Below are 23738 nucleotides of genomic sequence, written 5' to 3' on the forward strand. Positions count from 1 at the left end.
GTGAGTATTTACTTTACCCATCATATTAGGGATAAAATCTCCGCTCGCTGCCAGAGATCGTCATGGCTACACGTGAATCTCCGGCCTCCTGCATCACACAGCCATTAGCCTCTGCTGATATCAGGGCAATGTACGAAGTGAGCCTGTCTTGGTTACATGACTTATGATATCAGTAGGTAATAATAATAATAATAATAATAATAATAATAATTGCTTACACTTATATAGCACTTTTCTGGAAACTCCACTTAAAGCGCTTTACAGGTAATGGGGATCCCCTCCACCACCAATGTGCAGCCCCACCTGGATGATGGGACGGCAGCCATAGTGCGCCAGAACACTCCCCACACACCAGCTCTCAGTGGGGAGGAGAGCAGAGTGATGAAGCCAATTCAGAGAGGGGGATTATAAGGAGGCCATGACTGGTAAGGGCCAATGGGAAATTTGGCCCGGACGCCGGGGTTACACCCCTACTCTTTTCGAGAAACGCCCTGGGATTTTTAATGACCACAGAGAGTCAGGACCTCGGTTTTACGTCTCATCCGAAAGACGGCGCCTGTTTACAGTATAGTGTCCCCGTCACAATACTGGGGCATTAGGACCCACATGGACCGCAGGGTGAGCACCCCCTGCTGTCCCCACTAACACCTCTTCCAGCAGCAATCTTAGTTTTTCCCAGGAGGTCTCCCATCCAGGTACTGACCAGGCTTACACCTGCTGAGCTTCAGTGGGCTGCCAGCTGTGAGTTGCATGGTGATATGGCTGCTGGCTTGATGACAGGAACTACAAAGCTCTCCAGATATAGGCTACACCAGTGGTTTCCAACCTGGTCCTAAAGGAGGATTGTCTCTCCCGATTTCTGTTCCAGCTGAGTTCTACATCTGCACTCCAGTGTTAATTAATTATCCACTTTGCATGTTTAGGTTTCAACTCCTTTGTATCATTGTATCAGACACGCCCATATCGAGAGTGACATTGTAACAGACACGCCCACATTGAGTGACATTGTATCAGACACGCCCATATTGAGAGTGCCACTCAGTCAGATCACTCCCACAAAGAGTGACACTGTATCAGACACACCCATATTGAGAGTGACACTGGGTCAGGTCACGCCCACACAAAGTGACACTGTAAAAGACACACTGGGAGTGACACTGCGCCAGACATGCCTATAATGAGACTTCTTTCCTTCTCCAGATGTCCAGGCTACACACCTGAATGAGGGTAGTTCAAAGGCCCAGGAACTGGGATAGGGTTATATCAATTATTGAAAGTAAATTTACAAATATACCCCAGGTAGAAAACTGAAATCCTTTAGCCTGTCATTAGGAAAACTGCTGGTGCAAAAAACAGAAGAGACAACGTTCCTCCAGGACCAGTGTTTGTCTACTCTACTGCTTCACCAATTAAAATCTGAAGAACCTAGTCTTAAGCATTATATATCAACCTATTTTTCTTCCTGTTTACCACCAAGCTCGCTTAAAGGATGACGTCAGCTGGTGAATCATTAAATTCAGGGCCTAATGACACGAGGGAATTCTGGACTGAGAGGGATAGAAGCTGAGTGATGAGCAGAATCTCCATCTCCGTCATGAAATCTGCAGACCTTGAGAGATCGTTTTGAGAATAAAATAAACTTGCACTCTGTGCAGCTCTTGACATTTCCTTGTTTCCCTCTGCTGATGTGAGGAGTGTTAAGATGTGCTTCCGGAATTAGCAGTTTGATCCTCAGTTCCCTCAGCCAGTGGTATCCCGTCCCTGGATTCCAATGGGCAGCAGTGAAGAGGTGGGGAAGATTTCACATGGCCTCATGGATGGGGATGATCCCCTTCTTGAACATTGAAGCACAGAGATAAAGGAAGGAAAAAGACGAATATGAAAAATGACTGACGTGGAACAAATAGATCAGGTATCGATACAATGATTTTTTTTTAATTTTGATTAAAACATGCCATTACAATTACAGATTTACAACACACAACCAAATAGTGAGTTTCACATAGATACTATATAGGAAAGAGTCAACCAAGGGAAGTTTATACTGTAGAAACATATAACAGGCACAGGTAGAAAATTAAGATGCCTCTTGATCACATTTTATCTAAAAAAAAAGGAACAAATGAACACATATAGTGATACATCACAAAATAAAAACATCTTGACTGGATACTTGGGAGAGAGGCCCAACAATCTATGTTTCTGCCATACAGTGCTATAATGATTTATTATATATGTATAAAAGACAAAGCCATTATTTCCCATATCAGTCCAGGAATCTTTTCGCTTAAAAAATCAATTTCAGTTTTAATCTGCTGCTTACAATGCAAGCACACTTAGTGTGCGAAACCTGACATAGTAAAAATTGTACTTTAATTCTTAAGAAGAAGCTGTGCAATACAGCATCACTAGGTAAAAACATGACAATTCTATGGAACTGAGCACATTTGCTGTTAAACCATAATTCAACCTCTTAAATAACACATTTGGAAAATCTTAACACGCTATTTTAATTTTTAAAAATACAAAGAACAACTAAAACACCAAGCTGTTATTACATTTCTCTTTTTCTATAAATTTCATTTCATTGACTGCACATTGCACATTTTATTTGATTGCTCTTCCTCTTTACAGAAGAAGAAAATGGTCTTGAATTTGATATCCAGCTAGAGATCTGATCTGTTCTTGGCTTCTGATTAAGTCACAGAAACATCAGTCATATTTCCCTCAGGCACAGTCAGGAAAAGTAAAGAAAGCTCAACATTTACAACAGCTTGGTCTGCGTTCCTACTTATGAAAAATCAATTCATTGTTGAAAATAAAAGCAATCTCAAATGACAACAACATTGACTGATCGGTTCGTCAACACTCGATGAAGCAACCCCATTGACAAGGAGACACTGAGAAAAGAGTAAGGATCTTCATTATTACAGAGAATGAGAAAGTAATTTGTTTTTCTCCATGAAGGAGAACAACAAAAACAGCAATCAATTTTGAAGCTGTATTCTTGACTAGAAATTGTACAAATGAAGACAAATAATATTACCATTCCTGCATACCTTCAATCACAAAGTGACTATGAGCTATACACTGTAGCACCAGAATAGCCCATCCCCAATGTACAACGTGCAAGGATGAATTCACTGAGTACGGGATTCAGGATTAAATACTCGTACTACATATGCAGATGTGCGCATTCAAAACGGTGCACTTCTGAAAGCAAAAGGCCTGGATCCATCAAACTGAAAATGAATGCAAAAACACTTAAAAGGTCTGGGTGCCCGCACAGCCTGCAGAGACAGAGAAGCAATTACTGCTTCATTGTATAAAACTTACTAGGAGATTAGACAAACCTTCTTTTCCTAAAATAACAAATCAGATCTACAGACCCGCCAGAATCAGAACAGCTTTCAGTCCTACTGGTGTAGGAGGGGAAGAAACTCCTTTATAAAACTCAGGATGAGAGTAAGCCTCTCAGGTAATTTTATGATGTTGCGGTTGTAAATGTCACCTTAATTGTTATTGCTTTGGCCCTGCTCATCAGTCATGACAATAAAACTCTCCGAATGTGAAAAGCAGACATGGGCACAGTTCTGCGTATTGTAGCCGTGCTTCACTCTGGATACTTTTCACAGTGAGGAAATTCAACAGCTGCAGTAAAAGAGGAAGACCGCTGCAGATGCAGATCTTGATATTTCCGAAACCAAAGAAATAACATTGAACATCAAACACCCGCAGATCTGTCACGACATGTTCGGCAGGTGGACATTTCACAGGGGAAGGAGTGAAATCTCACGAGTAGGGTGTGGGCTCAACACATAGTGAACACTTCTGGGTTTAATTTTGAAGAGTGGAGACTAGAAAATTAAGAGAATTCTCCTATGACGTTTGTTTGGCACAACTAGCTCATTGGCATGGCTGAGGAAAGACAGATACCAGCAATAACACACCTCCAGCTGAAGAGCAAGGGCCTACATACTGTCTGAAACAGTTTAGAACAGTTTAGAAAGCCAGGCCCTGGTAGGTCTTGGAAAATAAAAAGGCAACTCTCTCATATGTGCATGGCAGAGCTTCATACAGGTTGGCACCGTTCCGACGTTACCCCCAGAGAGCCACACTGATGGAAGGAATATGTTGCAAATTCGTTTAAAACCCAACACTAGTATATGGTTGACAGCAAACCAAGAAAGATACAAGAAATTGCAGCTCTTGTCTGTCTTAATAATAATCTGTATTATACATCACAAGGCATGCTAGCCACTGTGAGGTCATCACAGCAGGCTCACAGCAGAACACTCATTCTGGGCATAGTTTTGCAGAAAGCCTCTCTCCTCCACAGGGCATTTTAGCATCCTATGAATTCCCAGTAGAGCTCAGGAAATATTCTCAGTGTGGCACACAGCAGCAAGCAATTTTCACTGCAGGACTGTGTGATAAAGCACATCAACTTAACTCCTGTCCTCAGCCGATGTGCAGATCTTCATCTGGAGCAGAGCAGTGACTCAAGGCCATGGCCATCTGGGAAACTCAGAAAGGGCCGACAGGGACACATCCAGGCAGAACTGGTAGTGCTAATGCTTGTAAGAAGGTCCTCTGTTTGGTGAGTGAATTTTGTCGGTGTAGTAAAATTGACAGAATCCCAATTTTTGAAGAATAAATTCAAACCAGCCTGTGAGAAGGCCTGCGTCTGAACACACGTGTGACGAGTGCACGCTCTGCTCTGCCGCCGCAGGGATTCGGCCACAGTGGCTCGTGGGTCCAGAGCCACACGGTACCGCTCACCAGACGGAGACAAACTCTGCCGCGCCAGAAGACACGGTCAATTGGGGTAGCAGAGTTCTACTCAGTCTAGGTGTCGGGGGGGTGACGTTGCCTGTGTAGCACGCTCAGTGAAAACGAGCCCAGACACACGTGCGTCTGCTTGACAGCGACCAGGTACTCACAGGCCTGCAGCAGAGAAGGACAGCGTCTCGATCAGTTTAGGCAGCAAATCCGTTTATTTTCTGGGTGATGGTAAGAGATCGGTACCGGAGGATTCTTTACACCTCTGAGTTCCAGATGACGTTCCTCCTCGTCCTGCGGTTCTTGGCTCCTGTGCTGTAGCCCGGCAGCGTGCTGGCCCTGAGCAGACTCCAGATGTATCCTCAACCCTGGCCACCCTCTTCCCACCCTTCCTCTCGCCTAAAACACAGGGATCGTATCTCTCCTCACGTAGTCCAGGTCATCATCTAAGGTCAGGAGAACCTGAAACGGGGGAGTCAAGACACACAGAGGCAGCGCCGGTCAAAAACAAAAGCGTTTGCCTGAAAAAGACAACCGGAAACAGTAAGTATAAAACAATTTTACGTTAAGCTGGTGAGAGAACCTACACTGCTGTAAAGTGGGAGGTTGCTAAGCATGTGTCATGGGGATCTGCACCGCACACAGGGAGAGCGTCCCGCGTGTGTCACGTGTCACGTCATGCGATACGAGCGCAGCGGAGAGTTTGCTCTGGGAGGTGGTGGTGGGGGGGTAAAGAGGTCCCGCTCTCACCAGGAAGGAGAAGAACATGGCCGCCGCGGACAGGAAGTGCCAGATGTCGTGGTCGTCGAAGAAGTGCAGGAGCACGCAGGGACGGTTCTGCTCCCGCGACTGCGCTGGGGACTCCTGAGGGGTCAAACACAGCAGACACACCAGGGGCTCGAGGAGCTGCTCGCCACGATTCCCCCAAAGAGGAGGTTTGATTCTAATCGGCTACTGCCAACGCACATTAGTATTGTTTAAGGTCTCAGCCGAAGGGCAGAACCCCCTACAGAACAGTGTCCCCCGTCACCATACCGGGACACTGGCCCGGAGTTTGTGGTTCAAAGGTTAGGACGCCCCCTGCTGGTCCAGCAGCAGCATGTTTTCCTCCCATCCCAGTGCTGACCAGGCCCAGCCTGGATGAGTGTCTGAGAGCTGACCACACTCCTGATAAACTGTCAGCAAAATATATTAGCATCACAAAATGCGCTGCAAGTCATATACAGTCATATTCGTTAAAGGATAAGGTCACTTGATTAAAAAAAATAGTTTAATGTTTTAGTAAAATCGTCATTGTTTCTCAGAAAAGACCTCCAACTCTTATGGCCAGCTATTGTTTCCATTGGCCTTTAACCCAAGGTGTGCAGCTAGGCCTCAGATCCGCTCTTTCAATTGCATTCACATTGTTACTTACTGGAGAAGTGCTGGACAAACATTTTTCTATCAGCATTTATGTAGGTGGCAATATTTTGAAGATAACACAATTACTGTTTTGTGGAAGCATAATGTTCACAAGGAAGAGTGAGGCTGGCACACAGTTCTACAGTGTGAAACATTCAGCCAATACTAGCAGGGCTATGCAGAAGACATGACCAGATAAGAAAGGTTACATACTGAAGGAGGCTCTTCTGCCTAGTTAATTAATGTCATTGCATGCAGACTGCCTCTTTATAGATCGTATGGAATCTGCTTCAGGACCTGGACTAGCTGGCTTTCTCCCATGAACCCTGGTGTAACAGAGGGCTTCCTGCACAACTGCACAAGGCCGTCAGATGTGTGGCTCAGCTGCAGCTGCTCACCTCCCAGCTGGTCAGGTTCTGAAGGAAGAAGTAAAGGGCCGCCACCCACATCACTGCCGTGGCAACGATGCAGAACAGTGGGATGGGCCTCAGGCTCTCCGAGCTCCGGAGCTGTCAATCAGAAGTGCACAGGAAGTCAGGTGAGGGCGGGAGACACCGGAACCTTCCGGAACAAGAACGGCTTTCTCCGAGCGACAGGGAAAAAGAAAAATTCGCTTACAGCACTTTTAACACAGTGAACTTTTATAGCACATGGAAAACCAATCCGAAGATTTGGGTATTTTGGTGCCAAACAACAGGTCCCTGTGAGGAGGCTGTCACATCGGTGGGCACGCAGGGTTACGTTACCTCAAAGGCAGGTCCGTGACTTGAAACATTCTTCCACATCAGAGCACCCAACCCTCCCCCCAATACCTCCCCGGAGCTCTCACCTTCATGATGATGTAGAAGGTCAGGTACAGCAACAGGTTGCAGATGAAAATACCGAGGAGGTAAGAAGCAAAATCCTTGGGCTTTAATATCAGCCCAACAACAGCACTGCAACAGAGCAGAGAGCCTGAACTGAACCGAGCTGAACAAACAAACCCCACTGCAGTGCATCATCCCTGGCCTGACTTCAATGGGAAAGTCAGTTAAAATCACAACTGGCATGTCACTGAAACACAGAACACGCCCTTGTATCATTAAAGACTGAGGCGAACAGGCTCCTTTCACAATGTTCGTTATCTGGTATGTTTCCTGGTATGCGATAAACAGGACAAAACCTAAAAAGATGAGTTAAGAAGACTTAAAGCGAACTAAAATATGATTCAGAAACAAATATAATCATTCTTTACATCAACGACATTTACAGTGTGTCACGATGTTTCTTAGCGTGTCCTGAATCCATTAATCCATCATGCTGTGTGCTCTGAAAGACAGCATGCAGGAATTTCTTTGGCGATTTCTTATTTCTTACATGCTTCTTTAGGATGAAAACATTACAAACAAAACGACGTATCAAAACCCTCGTTGTTCCACAACTCTGGCCTTCCAGGAGTCACCATCCTTAAACATCATTGAGAAGTCATTACATTAATCTTTTCAAGCACTATAGTAGAACAGTAAATGTGTCCTTCAAGCCCTAAATCGGCTCAAAGGACAAACGGTGACTGTCTTTGCCTTTGGGCTGCATGCCCTCTTCCGTTCCAACGATTCACAGAAGTGAGAAGCAAACTACCGTACAAATAAACGCTTTCAAACTGAGGAGATTTAAAGTTGACAGTGCACAGATCTGTGATGTTATTTTTTGATTGATCACATACTGTAGTTTAGCTCTACTTACAAAGACCAATTGACGAGATTGCCCAGGATCAGGAGAACCATCCTGTCCTGCAGCAGTGGAAAGAGACATGTTAGAAGCACGCTACATCACAGCAAGCTGGCTCGCTTCTACTTTTCTTGCATTTATGCTGAGGTTTTGCAACTATAAACAACGGAAGAAGAACGTAGACAATCTTCATCTGACAGAATTGACCACAACTAATTGCTTTGCATAAAAAAAACATTTTAGTGCTGACCTAATGGCAGCTTAAAAAAAGGAATTATTTGGATTCATCCAAGTTGGAATGTTTTTTTAAATAATTTGTGCTCTACTGTTTATCCATGATTCCCCCATGTGTTGCTGGAAACCCCTGGTCAGTGTCTATCCTGGAATCCCAGGGCTCCTGGTGGAGATACTCGCATGAGCACACTGTGACACCTTGCCAGTGTGTATTTTGTGTATTTTGTAGCTGAACAGAAACCACAGCACCCGAGAACCCCCCCCCCAAAGGCAGCACGCAAGCTCCACACAGAAGGTGCTGGGATCGAGGTGCTGACTGCGCCATCTCTTTGCTATTTATGTTTTTGCAAGAGGTTTTCGGTGTGCTCAAGTGTGTCTGAGGCCTATTCCTTACAGCCCGAGCACAAGCTGCGGTCCGGTTTCTGCAGCCACACATGAGCTGTATTTTATACACTTGCATTTCCCCGGTCTCGTGCATTTGACATAGCAAAGCATGCCTCCAATCCACACAAATCCAACACAACAGGAATATGTGTTTTCCTGCTTGTTTTTTATTCCATTTCAAAGGTCAGTAGGACAGGTTTGCAAATATTGATCTGGACTCCTATTCCACCTGATACTTCACTTGTGAGCTGGCAACAGAGTCTCCTACTGAACAGGACTGAATAAAGATAATTCTATAATTATTTACAATGGAGAAATAGCAGAGTGCCTTACCATGTACATCGGTCTGTTACACTGCTGAATGCAATCGTTGTACAGGACCATCCCAATGCGCCTGAAGGTCCCAATATCTGCGGGATGAAATGAACAGCACTTTACCTCTGTCTCTTCTGACTCCTAGCCCTTACACAGGCTGAAACAAAATGCAATCAGTCAAACTACTGCCACCAAACTACACTGCACTTCATTCAGTAAGAAATGAGATGTCTGCATTGTAGATGAATGCCAGCTGCTCACAAATTGATCCGGGATTTTATTTTACTCCTTTATTGAGAAAGGCACCAATCAGAGGGCCAGAAATACATTAGTTTATAATGTCCCTGATCTGATCAGAAGTCAGATATTAAAATGTCACGCAAATAAGGGCAAAACTGCTGTCTTGTGGATTCTAACTTCAACATTATCCAACCAGATAGATTGGTTGCAAATCAGAGAGGGTCATGTGGTCTTCCTCATGTTCTGAACCTTTGAGTGAGACATTCCTTCCTTTGAAATCAGTAGGCAACTTCTGCATGACACATGGGTTTTCTATCCCTAAAGGAAATTGCACTGGGTTGAGATAAGCACCTGGAGCACAAGACAAAATGAAATGAACTAACACTAACGTGCTGAGTGCAAACAATACCTGCATTCGAAACATCTTCAGCAAGGGAAAGAAAGAGATACAGCATAATGTCAGAAGGCAAGTAACAGTCCCCTAATAATCAAACTGTAAATTAATTAAAGACCAGATGATGTAACTAGAAATAAATTCAATCCATACACACACAGAAGCCACAGACAGACCCGTGTGCAGTTCACATTTCCACATCCTGTTGTAATGCAGCCATTAGGTTCATGGAGCTGCACACTCCCTGGACCTGATAGTTTACAGCTAACTCAATCTGAACAGAGAACATGGCATCTGGCTTTTGCACAGGCTACGTGTTTCTGGTGTCACTAATCAGAAACACAGCCACCACCATGTCCCCCCCCCCAGAAAGTTATTGCATTAATAAAGGAAATGGAACATGTGGTTTTAGTGCTCATAAGATTTTGTATCTTCAGCAATCTATTGCAGTGTGAGTACAGAGGTATGGAAATCTACTGCTCGACATTTCCTCCAAGTACAGATTCCTCATGCACCACCGGAAACAAGAGTACGGTTAGATTTCTGGCTACCCCATCTCGGAGTGGTGCTAGATTTAGAGCTGAGGTTTAATGTTAGGATTGAGGGACTGAGGATTGAGGATTCATGTCAGGCCGAGAGCGTGGTTGGTGTGCAGGTTTGGGATTAGGGTTGGAGCACGGGGAGTTGAGTTAAGGGCTCGGAGGTCTAGTTTTGGGTTTTGGGGGTGTACCCCAGGAACCGAAGCTTAACGGTGTTTGAATACCAAGGTTTTAGGATGTGGATTTGGGTCAGGTGGGGTAAGAACTGTGACCTCAGGGCTGGGGCACAATCCAGAGGCAGGAGCCGGCCATCGGAGTGGCACGTACCGATCTTGAACCTGCCCATGTAGTAAATCTGAGTGCTGAGGGCCAGCGACGCCGAGACGTGAATGACGGAGAAGAGGATCCAGAACCACTCGGCGTTCTTCCCGAAGATCTGGAACAAAGCAGCGGGTCAGCTGGAGCGGGAGAGCGCTGGCCCTGCGTGGGATCTGTCCTCACGGAAGAGCAGGACAGAATATTCCAGTGCATGTTCCTAACACTGCCTGCAGAGCAACATCTGGACACATCTGGTCCTTTCTACATTCATCCAGCCCACTAATATGGCATAATAGCTGGAAATAGTGCAGGGCACAGTAACAATGAAAGGGTGTGCTCTGTTTATTTATGTGATTACACTACACTGCTGTGCAAAACGCTTAGATAGTTTGTGTTTTTCTATTCCTTTCACCCAAGGATTTTCCTTATTTATGCAGAAACAACTCTATGCTCATCTACTAAAATTTTAGCCTTTATTCATTTTAACTCGATTGAAGCTAAGAGAGAAATAAAAATGACAATGTGTCATTTAGATTTGATCCACAGCTACGTCAACACTTCTTGATGTCTGCATATATTGCATATAGTTTGCCCCGAGATGAATAACTTCAAGTGAATTAAACAGGACTACATCACAAGCTTGGATTCTTCTCACCAAAACTCAGCTGTATAAATAACATTCAAAGTTTCTAAACAGCAGAAAACACGAGTACAGGCTTCGGGTAAATTGTTGATGCTCATAACATAAACATATTGTAACTACCGACTGCATCTAAGACATGCATATACTGTACAGTGTACATACCTAGCAAACATTAAATGCATTTTAGATTAATATATAAAATCTGTTTTTGTTGTTAATGCCCATCCACATAGTTGGGTCTTAATCCATTACTTTCCTTCAGATTCGTTGTTCACATTGCAATAGGGAGGATTTTTTCAATTGGACCTTCTTTGACATTAGTAAGTAATGCACTGAGATGTCAAGGACAAAGTGTCCAGCCTGCCCGTAAACGAGCTGCGTTTTGCTCTTGAAGAAACTGCGGGAGAAGGAGCTGGCTCTTACCACGCCCAGCACGGCCAGGAAGATGACCATGGCGAAGGTGGCATAGGCGAAGTAGGCGCTGGCGTTGACGTCGGGGTGACGGGTCTGATAGAGCTTCAGCATGCACAGCCCCGCCAGCATGTACATGAACGAGGTGTCTGGGGAGGTGTCAGCGTGCGAGTTAGTGGCACTAACAGCACAATACAAATCATCTGTGTAGGGGAGTGTAATCCATCACTGCCACAAGTTACTGGTGTAAAGAACTACTTCTTAAAATAAGAAGAAGAATTTGGGGAAAACAAATTTGAAAAAAGGTCATTAGTCATCCATGCAAAGTAACATCACATCTTTAAATGGCAATTTCCGACATCATCTTATTCATTTGCAATCGTAATCCCTTAGTCAGGTAACCTGTACCTGCAATGGATTACTTTCTCCGACTCTGGAAGTAATAGCCCTAATACAGTCCTAGTGTAATAACAGTAGTCAGAGTAGCGGCGTTAGGAATGTTAGTAGAAGCCCGAAAGGTATCTGAGACACTGTAGCAACATCATTAACAGCAGCTGAAGGTATCAGTCTGGTAGCAGCTGGAATAGCACCTGCAGTAGCCATGGCAATGGCAGTAGCAGAGGAGGAGTCCAGCAGCAGCAGAAGAAGGGATGTACTGTAGGTAGAAAAGAAGCCCTTCTGCTTGTTCCTTACCGAACTGGAAGTTGGAGTAGTTGGGGCAGACGTGGTAGCAGGAGCTCAGCACCCCCTCCATCATCAGCGCAATGGCCATGGCGTAGAAGAGGCCAAAGTGCTTGGGGATGCCGTACTCCTGTCAGGAAGAGAAACCCGGAGAATCTGTTCCCAGCAATTCCGTGGTGGAACTGTGCCAGCGGTTACAGACCAAAATCCACCGGGCTGCATGGGCTGCCTGCGCTCAGACTCAAACTCTGGCAGGGGCATGTCAAGTGTACAGATATAATAATGTAATAATGTTTCTTTATTAGCCCTATACAATTTCTTGCATTAGGAATTCGTCTTTTCGCATACCCCAGCTTTTCTCCATGGAGACACAGACACACAGACAGGGAGAAGCTTGGGGTCAGAGCACAGGGTCTGCCATTGTACAGCGCCCCTGGAGCAGTTGGGGTTAAGGGCCTTGCTCAGGGGCCCAACGAAGTAGGATTCCTCTGCCGGCTGTGGGGTTTAAACCAGCAACCTCCCAGCCCCAGGCGCAGATCCTGAGCCACAGAGCCACCTCTCCGCCCATATAGAAACTACAGGAGTCTCTGCCATTATCTGCTTAGCTCAAAGCCAAGAGGGTCCCTGATGAGGCCAAGCTACCAGACTCTCTTTGAAGTGCAAGGTGTGGGTTTGCATGCATGTTACACCCATGTTAATATAACAGGGCTACATGTGTCATGTTGTCCACCGTAACCTGCATTTTCCTGACTTGCTACACTCCCTGGCTTGTTGTTGGCTGACCCCAGTTGGACCGCAGGCGAAAGGGAAGCGGGACAGTGGCTTTGCAAGCGGGAAGGGAGCAGTCTCTCAAGCTTCTGATCGAGTTTCAAAGGCGCACTCACCAAGGCATACACATCGCGGGACTCCAGCGCCCTCTGGTGGAGGATGTCTCTGCGCAGCACGATCAGCAGGAACAAGAATCCCAGGAGCACGTATCCCACGTTGCTCAAGATGTTATTGAAGGCACTGAAACAAGTATGAGCAGTGGGCAAATCGCACGCTTTGCCGCATTGTATAACTTTATGTCCCTAGCATAAAAATAACTACACCTGTATATCCCTGCGTTTAAAAACACACATTCAGGAAACTCTGATGTTTATTTTCGTATTAATTCCAGTTCCGTTAGTTAAGCCTAAATGTAGGCGGCAGTGCCATCTAGCGGAGCTTAATGAGAAAGGATTCGCCAGGTCCCGCCGTGCGTCTTCCGAGTTTCTCTCCCACGGGCCGGAAGCACGACAAACTGCTGGGTCCTCACCTTAACACCCCCAGAGGATGGGCACACAGGAAATTGTAGTAACAGATGTCTTGGTTCCCCGTGACATTCACCACCTATTGCATACACACAAAAAACACCCATTTAAGAAAAGAACGACCAGTGCAGCGCAACAGCACGAGCAAGCGACCCGGCGGGGTGACTTCTGAGTGGCCGCGGCTGGACACTGCAGCGGGTAACGGCACAGGGGCGGCCGCCGGTCGGACTGCGGCAAGGTCTCACCGTCTGATAGGTGATGACCAGCTGGACGACCGGCAGGGCGTAGAACACCGCGATGGTCGAGATGTTCCTGGAGAGAAAGAGGCAGGGAGGGGGAGGCTGAGAGCCGAGACCTGACTTACCAGCGCTGTGTGACACATCGGCCTAGGAAAGATGCTACTCAATTTAATACGCTAACTGTAAGAACCTCATCAGGGACTAATGTCCAGTTTACTTAAGGCTCTCATTACAATATCCCATCTCCGACATGTACCCAGCTTAAAACGTTCTCACCAGAAATAGATCTTGTACTTTTTGCTGACTGTTTTGCTGTCTTTCCGGGACAGGTCCGACACGTACAGGAAGGCCTGAAACGGGAGACAGAGGCCAGCTGAGTTCTGGGGACGGGCACGGCCTGCGGCGCGGCTGAGGGGACAGGGGCGTCGGCGCTGACCCTGCTCCTGTGCAAGGCGCTCTCCCGCTCCAGGTCCCGCAGGGCGTGCACGGCCCCGTCCTCGTCCTCGGAGCTGTCGGGGCCGGAGCGGCAGTGCAGCCCCTCCCTGGGCGCGGGGCTGGGCGCGGGGCTGGACTCGTCTGCGGGGAGAAGGCAGCTCACAGCACCTCGGCCTCCGACCCTGCTGCCACGGACCAATGAGAGCTCACGGGACCAGTATTGTCTCCATGCGGGTATGACGCGTGCCCACGCCGCTCCACCCCACCGGTTCGTCCCCCAACACCTGGGCGCGAACCCGGGTGTCCCGCATAACGCAACAGGGAACCAGCCGAGTGAGCTAAAGGAGACCCCCCCCAGCCCAGGCGGCTGAGGTCCCTGCTCCGCGCAGGGAGGGCGATGACGTCACCCTGCCCAAACTAGCTCCGCTACACAGGTGTTGCCGACCAGCAGGATATCGAGTGGATGAACAGTACAGGGGAAAGGTCTGCTGGGAGAAGAGGCCATGACAGCCATGCGACTAACTCTAGAAGCTCTAACAACAGCCCTGATTACTGTATTCCAGCCCCCGAGCATCAACTCTTCTAGCTGGCCTCGATGCCCCTGGGGGGAGTTAGAAATGTTGCTCAGAAGCAGCTGCGTGATGCTCTTTGCCAGTGATGCGTGCTCAGCAGGAGGAGGGGAGCTCACCTATGGCGCCATAGGTCCCTCCCTCTGGGGTGCCACTGGCGATGGGGTGCGAGGATGCCACCGAGCCCTCCCCTACAGGAGAGGGAGAGAGAACGAGGGAGACAGGGCGAGATCAACACCCAGAGCGACAGAGGCAGATCCAAGCATCTGTGAGCAGTGAAAGCTTTTCAGGTCATGGTCTTCTTTAACTTGCCATCGTCTAGCAGCTGAGGATGTATGCTTTTTTATCAAACTCTTTTCCAAAGCTGCAGAGCAAAGCCAGTCTAATGATTTGGCCGTTTCCTCTTCCCGAAGTACACATGGAACAGGAAACACACTTCCTCCTAGAGAGAGCGCCACCTCGCACGCCTCAAGTGTGCAGACGGCAGTAACCACAGCCATGGTTCCCCGATCTACAAGCCAAATCCGAGTCCAGAGCTACCACTCACCGTCATCTTCGTCGGGGCTATACACACCTTCCTTTCTCTGAATCCTTGAAAAGCGATCAGAAGGAGAGAAAAATCATTCAAACAGACGACTGCATCTGAATCTGAGCATGCAATGAGAGCAAATCACACGTCCTACTTTGTCATTAATATTACTTTATCATTTATTACTTCAATAGTACTGTAGCACCACTGTTATTTGAACATAGTTTAGAACGGGATCTGTCCATGTGCTCTTCTTGATCACAATTCATATTCATTATAGCGCTGCAGCAGACCTGTTCTGTAGCACTGGGGGTGCTCCTATTTTGTCCCGTTCAGGAAAGGAGGGAAAAGACGTACCTCATGTAATGGACAAAGGCCACGATCAGGGCACTCGCGTAGAACAGCAGGAAGATGAGCAAGGAGAAGAGGATGGCATGGATGTACACCCTCTCTGACGGGGGGGGGCGGAGTGCAGAGCGTGGAGAGAGAGGGAGAGGGGGGGTCACTCATGTCCACTCGGGGGGCTTGTTCTCACGACAAGCAAACGCAGCGCACTGCACGGTTTCGTTCACGTGTGTTTGATGACACTGTCTGCCGCGAGGAAGCTGCAGGAGGAAACAGCGGGTCTGCGGTGCGCACTCACTGGTGGCAGACGGGACGATGGTGACGCCGAGCCCCTTGACCCTCTCCTCCTGCCAGGTGTGGTTCCCTTTGCCTGGCAAGAAAGAGCGAGACGATGAGTCCGCCGCCCCCCAGAGGCACGGACAGCCGCGGCCGTGTCTGATCACTTCGTGCACAGTCACACTCCCAACCTCCTCAGTGCCCACCAGCTCAGTTAATGGAGGCACGCGTGCTTCGTAGAAAATGGGCAGGAGAAATAACTCAACCCGCTGCAGGGTTCGTCTTTCCTTGTTACTTCAAAAACCCGCAGGGCTGAGAGGAACTTAAAATTCTCCCTGGCTAAACAGCTGGAAGCAGCAATCATGGCTGCAACTGGCTGCTCCTGGCCGCAGGGAGAGCCGAGACCATGGAGTCAGAAGGACAGAGCAGAGCTCACCTTTTGTGGAGGGGAAAGTTCCTCCGCAGGCGTAGTCTTCAGGCTTAATGACAAACACAACGTAGAACTTCCCTCCGGGGAAATCCTTCCTCTGCCGGAAAAAAAAAACACGGAGTGAAAGGGACAGGTAGAGGCAGGACGGAGACGGCGGCCCGTCTCGAACCTGCCGTAGGTCACGCGACCCCGCTGCAGCGCAGGGCTCACCCTAGGGAGCTGCACAGTCACGCACGAAGGCCATGCGGGCCCCGGTCTCACAGTCCAGCTCTACCACTGGGGCTCCAGTGACGCAGGACCAGTGCTTGCTCTAACAGGCACCCCCCGGACGAGGAGGCAGCGACCCGGCCGGAACCTGAGGCCCGGGCCTTTTCTGCTCATGGACCTTTTACCTGCACGGTGATGGCAGCTTTCAGGGACATGGACTGGTAAACCCCAATGAACTCCACATTGTAATCCAGGTCATACACCGGGCACTGGAACAGAAAAGATGGCAGTCAGGCGGGGCAGCGTGCACTCTCGTCGGGTAGCTCCTGACATTCCTGTCGCCCCGTCCCTGGTGCAGTGATGGCGGGGGGGGGAGCCACCTCTCACTCACCACTATGTCCTGTACAGACACCACAGCACAGGGGTCCGCCCGGCGAGACACCACCTCGATCGCAACGGAGTCCACCCCCTCCGGGAACTCGTACAGAAAGTACTGCGCAGGGAAACAAGGGAAAGGACCGGCTTGGTAACACTGATGTGTCCTTTTACACAGGACGGTTCGGAGCATACGACATTACCAACAGGACACGTGAAAGAAGATCACTCTTTAAATGACAATTAGAGGAGTGCCAGGCAAATCTATAGCCTCTCATACTCACAGACTCCTGTGACCAAAGCCCCAGCACTTACCATGGGCTGGGAAGGTGTTGCACTGAATTTAAACTCCACTCCAGTCCTATGGGACAAAAGGGCAGAATACAATGATTGCTTATAATGTTGTCTAACAATACAAGTTAGAAAAAAGTATGCTATTATGTCTGAACCTGATGTGTTTTGCTGCATCCAATCTCATGAATAATTGTACTCCATGTGACCCAGGACCCCTCATTCCAGAACCATACTCAGTCTCACGATGATGACCGTAAAAATCAATTCCCCTTCCATCAAGGGACTGCACAGTCTCAGGCATTTAGATCATGCAGTGTGTGAGTACCACCCGCTCAGAGCAGTCTGACGTTAACTCTGAGATGAGAGGGGGGCATGTTCTTACTCCAGCCTGAAGTGGCTGACTCGCTGCACCAGCAGCTCGTAGCGGATGTTGAACGGAGCCATGGTTGCCACGTCGATGAACAGGAACTGCTCTGATGTCACTTCCTCCGACTGGGGCTCCAAGGGACACAGTGTGCGGCTCACTTCCTGATAGGTGTACATTCTCTGATAACTACAAAAAAGAAATCATTTAGCAAGGCACATTTTTTATTTTAACCTAATTTATTAGGGATGCTGGTCTTATTCAGATGACTGGTTCTACAACTTCAATATTTCCGTAACTGTAACCGTAAATCTTAAAGCAGGCTGCTAGAAAGCTGGTCTACACTTTGTGCCTCAAGGCGTTTGGCATTATTCTCTAGGGACTCTTTGTTTGTTTACTTTGACTTTTATTCGCCATTTAAACCTTATCCCAGTTGCACTGGATCTGGCACTGAAGCAGAGGTGCTACAGCGAGGCCAGATCATTGATCAAACGAGGAAGGTGTCCAGTACCCAGGGAGAAAACCCACAAATGCACAGGACCATGCAGGCTCCAGACAGAAGGCACCCCAGTCCAGAATCTAGAGCTCTGAGGCAGCAGTGCCCTCAGACAGGCCACCACAAATGGCTTTACTGAATCATTTGCTATTACTAATGATAATATTGTTGCCTGTGGTTGGAAAAGAACCCTCTGACGTATTTTATCAACGCTCATGGAAAGGGAAGGCAGGACACGCTTTCCCCCGATCATGGTGATGGAAGGCCTTTCCCAGCGGGGGGCGCTGCTCCTTACAGGCCTCTCAGCACCAGTGGGACCTGCCAGGACAGCACCGCCTTCTGCTGCCGCACGACGAAGATCACGGGGTAGCGCGGGTCATCGGAGCCGGCGCTGACGTACACCCGCACGGCGTCCACCTGCAGGGGGCGACAGAGGGGCGTGAGCCAGGCCAGGGAAAGGGGGTACTGTATGTAATTACCCTGCTACCTCAGGAACAGCCCACAGACCATAGGGGTTCCTACATGCAGCTGACACATCAAGAGCGCAGGGAGAAGACGGCAGTGATTGAGGCTCAGAGCCTCGGCACCACAGCCATGTGCCTTATAGAAGAGTCTGTCCCACCTGTGAGCTGAGCAGGGCACTCTGATCTCCACCAGGCCTGCCACTGCCCTGCCTGCCAGCTCCATCATGCCCAGCACTGTCCCATTCGATGGAGGCCCACAATGGAGTCGCTGCACAGCTGGGGGAGTACTGGGAGTGGCACCCCAGTAAAATATACCCCCTTTTCCACGTTCCCCTGCCATTCCTCATGCAGCAGGATTTCAACTTCCAGGGCTTCTGCTGGAGCTCTGCGGGCCCTGCCGTGTCCTCTTGAGCGGTTCTCAGGAAGCAGGTCTCAGAACTGCCACTCAGTCTCCTGGTGCGCTTTGAAAATAGTTCAGAGCCAATCCGTTGCTTTGCTTTACTCGAGCCTTACAGTACACAACTGTCAGGGAATCCTAGTCAGCAACTCAGTTTTAATGAATTTTTAAAAAGAATTCGTCTCTTCTGTTTCAACCTGTCCTCCACTTTCATCGTTCCCCTCATTAGCTAGATCTCAGAAAATGAATGCCGATTAGCCAACATAATTATAAGCAATTATCCTTCACCCCAACCACGAATTGCAGACATTAACACTAGAATGACTCCAGGCATCCATGGCAACGGTTCAATAACACAGAATTATGTCATAGTAACCCCTCAAGGCAACCCAGCTGAAAAGTCTTCCTCTAGCTGCTAGAAATAAGATAAGAGCACTTCATTGGCCATATACAATTTCTTGCATTAGGAATTTCTCTTTTCACAGAGCACTGCACTGCCCCACAAATACACTAGGTACTGTGTAGCAGAAAGCTTCAGATATCTAATCTAGTGCCTTCTGCCAGAGTCAAGCATAGAAAAAAATAGAAAGAGGAGAGAAACAAGATATGAGTCTGAAAAGAGGCAAAGATCAGAGATTTGGAAAGTCACAATCAAGAACACCATGAGCACTGCCTGAGCCAGATGGACATGTGTGGGTTGGCTCCCTGATAAACCTCACATGTTCTCAACCTCCTCAGCACATGGTTTTAGCTTTTGTGCACGCCTTTCAGTGACATAGTAAGCATCCCATGAATCATACAGGAGAGATACAGCACTGTGCCACTTTTTAGTTTTTTGTTTCTAGTTTTCTCTTCACAGTCTTGATCAAGCAGCTGGGCTGAGCACCACAGCCTGCCTGCAGTAACATATTGACTGGACAAACAGATCCCCTGTTAGCCTGAGTCTTAACTAAACACTGGTGTCTGAGAACATCAATAGCGATAAGCAGGCAAGATAAAAAAGCAGCTTATTCAGCAAGCCTGATCACTGGAAAGTGCTAAAAAGATTTAAGCGACATGAGTCAAGCCTCCTGAGGGAATGGGGCTGAATCAACGAGGAGTCGTGGTCACACATGCCCAGAGCTCTTGTGTGTGTACGGTACGTGAAGCACAGAGCCTGCTCGTGTGTCTATACCCAGGAGAAGATCCACATAGTCTATAATTATATAGGAAGCCATGGTTTATTCCACAAAACGCTTGCAATATTTACTAGCCCCACAGCTTATTCTGGTGGTTACCATGAGCTACAGTAAGTCTGCACCATGGTCTAATGGACTGAACCATGACATCTACCAGTGTAAATCATAATCGGCAAGGGATAAGATCACTTTATGGGCCATATACAATTTGAGACACAGAGACAGGAAGAGAAGCTTGGGGTCAGAGTGCAGGGTCAGCCATTTATACGGCGCCCCTGGAGCAGCTGGGGTGAAGGGCCTTGCTCAGGGGCCCAATGGAGTTGGATTCCCCTGACGGCAGCGGGATGCAAACTGGCAACCTTCCAGCCACAGGCACAGATCCTGAGCCACAGAGCCACCACTCCGCACGAAACTTCCAGTAGATGTTAAATCTCTCCCTGGGTCCTCTGGCTCCCCAGTGCACAGCGGTCAGCGTGAGTACACACCACTGCGGCTCTGGACAGCGTGCTTGTGTTTGGGTAGTGGGCGCAACAGCTAGGGTACGTGTCTTTGAGCTACAGACACAGAGAACCGAACTGCAGCTCTGTTCCGCCGAGACGGGCCCAGCGATCCGATGAGCAGCGTAATCCCTTCTGCAGCCTTCGCGGACCCCGGCAGCTGCTTCCCCACCTGTTAGAGAGCGAAGGGCCGAACTGCAGCCTGGCTGGATAGTGATGACTGCGCCAGTAACGCTCAGGTTCACATTCCCAGCTAAGTCATAGCTCCTCGCTTAAATCCTTGCTACTAGGTGTGGTCGCTTGCTACGAAAGAACAAATTAAGACCAAAAGCGTGCACCACTCTCTACACAGCAGCAACAGTTTTAGTTGTGTGAAAATAATACCATTACCCCACACACATCATTATTTATAAAATAATCTAAAGAAAATATAACAATCAGTACTAAAAATTCATAAGTTGCTATTGTTTTTTAATATTGTGCTGTATTCTGTTATGTGTATTCTGTGAGAAATCAACGTCCAGTTACCTGGCAGTGATTAATTCACAAAGCTTTACTGAAGAATTTACACTGGGATAAATCATCAGTAGTCTGTACTGCAGTGGCACTCTATATTGTAAACATAATGAGACATTCAAATACCCCAGCTTAATTAGAATATTGTACAAATGATTCTGTTTACAACACAACGCAATTACCATTTGAAAGCACTCAAACCAGCTCCTGCAGAAATTGATTAAAGTGGTGAGGACACGGGGGGCCAGGCGGGAGCTCATCAAAGGTCAAACGTCAAAGGTCAGAGAGAGAAAATAGGCTGATCTCCTTAGCAACGTATAATTTCACTATTCGTGGTCAGCAAGCATTCATCGGGAAAGGTCTGATTGGGATTCAAGCTATGAGCCTGTTTGAGCACCGTCAGCGTGACAGCGTGCGCTAGCCGCAAAGGAACAGGTCGAGGCTAATACACTCTGAGAAGCAGAAAAAAGAAACGCAACATTTCGGCTGTTAAACCTTCTTCAGCTTTGCTGAAACAGCCGTTCCAGACTAATATCTCGCTTAATTAATGTTTCACATTCATATTTACATATCACGGCCTTAAACGTGTTACACACTGTATATTCGCCATCTGGGCAGTCACGAATGTCTGCTTTATTCAAATATCTCTGTGCCTAGAGATTTTATTTAACTGACAGTAACACTGCTTGTGTCTTATGTGTTGGGCTCACGGGAGAGGAATGATGTTTCCAGCCGCACGGGATGATACGAGGAGCAGACAGGTGCTTAAAACACAAATCACTACCAATTACATCGCGAGAGAACGTCGTTGAGGAATTGTAGAGGAACCCTGCACCTAGACAGCGCAGCCAGGTGTGGTAGGAGCCGGTAAAACAGAGCCTCGGCCCAACAGGTTTGGTGCGTCACCCTTAAATCATCAACTTTCTCAACACACAGAACACGTCCAGTTTCCTGCTGAGGCAGACGATCGGCGCAATTAAGCGTTTTAAAGAGACTAAGCAACGAGAACACCCCTTACTCGGCCTGAGGAACAGAGAGCCTGTCTCTCGATCATGTTCTATGTGTTTGTAAATGTCTGTAATTCATCGGCCATGCAGAAAAAAGCCGTTAGTATTGATCTGAATACCACGGCGCTCTAGTTCTAGAGCCCCACAGTTAGTCACTTCTGACTTCATCGGATCAATTCATTTACTCAGTCGATTTCAAAGCGACCTGTAAGAGCCGCTGGATGGCTCGCTGTACTGTGTAGATGACTGACTTTCAATCGCCTTGAAGACGGATCGCATTCCGTTAACGAGCACCCTTAATGGAAACTGCTACATCCCGGTTATCCTCCCCCTGATGTTTATTGGATTTTCTTTGATTGCTCTTAAAGCAAAGTTATTTCTAATAGCAAATCTGGGGGGTGCAATATTTAGTTCGCTAAGCCCAGCAAAGATGCACCTTATCAAGCCACACGCAAAAAACAAAACAAAACACGCACTTGAATTCTGTACCTAAAAGCAGCTGCGTGGCATTAGGATAAGGATAGATGTGAAGCAGATAACAGGAGGAACCCGTTCTCACCTCGCCGGGCTTTGTGCTGTAGTTAAAGGTATAAATCTCCTCCACTTCCCGGTTCACAAAGCCGGAGTAGATCCGATTGAATTCGGCTCCTTTAGCCGCGGGTGCGACCGGGTTGTTGTGATTCTCCAGCCCCCCGATGCTCCGGCAGAGCGCAGCGAGGACGAGCAGCGACGCACACGAAGAGAGAGGCGGGTGCCGTCCTCTCGGTACCCCTCGCCGCCTTCCCGTCATGATGGGCGAGCTGCCCCGGTCCGATTCGGCTCCGGCTCCGGCTCCGGGTCCGGGTCCAGATGGGCTGCCGAGCAGCGAAGGAGGGTGAAGCCAGAAGACGAGGAGAAGAAGGAGCCGCCGTCACGCCCCCCACGCAACCCCTGCGTGTCGAGTCCGCGTCTGTGATAACAGCGCCGAGTGGAGACGAACTGGAGGCGATTGCGGTTTCTCTCCAGCGCTGCCCACTACATGCGCGCAGGCTTCCAGTGTCATCTAATAAAACATTGATACCTCCTAGACTGGTGCTACAGAGGCAGGCGGCCAGGGGGGGATGCTCTCTGCGCCCTTCCCTGGAGGATTCTCATTTCCAGCCAGCCTCATTAAAGACGTGTAAACACATTTTGAATGGTGGTGTTTTTTTTTGTCTTGATTTATTTTATTTTATTTTTTTTGGCCCGTCCGTCGCCTCAGCAGTTTCATTCCTGGTCGCGGCCCGGGTGAAGAGTGGTGCTCGCAAATACAGTGACCGTGGGGTGCTTTAATCTGCGCAGACCAGGGATAACACCTCCTTTCTCCATCCACACCTTCTTTCTAACATTGCAGAAACAGGCGTGGGGCGGTTGTAGGGCGCTTGTTTTGAATGTTTCTCGAGCTGTTCGCGATGTAAACTACACATTCGCAAGGCCTATTTCTGAATCGAAGACTTCTCCGATACATAGAATCGCCAGGGGCGAATGTAAAGAGGACAGACAGTTTATCATCTGAACTGGGCCTCCAAGATGTAATCAATTCATCAGTAAACAAATACAGTTTTTTTTTTACTTTATTCAGATAGACCTATAATTGAAATGACATTTTTGATTATTTGAATTGATTTTGAACAGATTTCGGGAGTGGAAAGAACAGTTCAGGTGGGTAGGCGGCAAAGGAACAAGTAATAGGTTTATTCCATGCTGGGGAAAAAAAGAAGAAAGAAAACACAACGTTTCGGCTGTGGAGCCTTCTTCGGG

The 23738-nt window shown here is 48.0% G+C and overlaps 1 protein-coding gene across 2 annotated transcripts; it reads right to left on the reverse strand.

The window, feature by feature from the left end:
- Positions 1-1908: 1908 nt before the first annotated feature.
- Positions 1909-23207, reverse strand: LOC102693406 (SID1 transmembrane family member 1). Of its 2 annotated transcripts, XM_015341747.2 has the most exons (26): positions 22519-23206; positions 18196-18317; positions 17423-17593; positions 17062-17107; positions 16763-16864; positions 16557-16640; positions 16171-16261; positions 15757-15828; positions 15471-15564; positions 15132-15175; positions 14704-14775; positions 14017-14156; positions 13857-13930; positions 13587-13653; positions 13347-13420; positions 12934-13057; positions 12062-12179; positions 11381-11517; positions 10324-10432; positions 9473-9487; positions 8842-8918; positions 7906-7952; positions 7013-7118; positions 6582-6692; positions 5533-5646; positions 1909-5244 (listed from the first exon to the last, which is right to left on the reverse strand). In XM_015341747.2, exons 1-26 carry the CDS (start codon positions 22747-22749, stop codon positions 5182-5184), a joined length of 2505 nt encoding a protein of 834 aa, XP_015197233.2. In that variant the 5' UTR covers positions 22750-23206; the 3' UTR covers positions 1909-5181. The 2 variants fall into 2 exon arrangements, with proteins under 2 accessions (XP_015197233.2, XP_015197234.2); XM_015341748.2 differs by lacking the exon at positions 9473-9487 and having other exon boundaries at positions 22519-23207.
- Between the last annotated feature and the right edge of the window lie 531 nt (positions 23208-23738).

This window comes from Lepisosteus oculatus, chromosome 5 (genome assembly GCF_040954835.1).
Source record: "Lepisosteus oculatus isolate fLepOcu1 chromosome 5, fLepOcu1.hap2, whole genome shotgun sequence".
Lineage (NCBI taxonomy): Eukaryota > Metazoa > Chordata > Actinopteri > Semionotiformes > Lepisosteidae > Lepisosteus > Lepisosteus oculatus.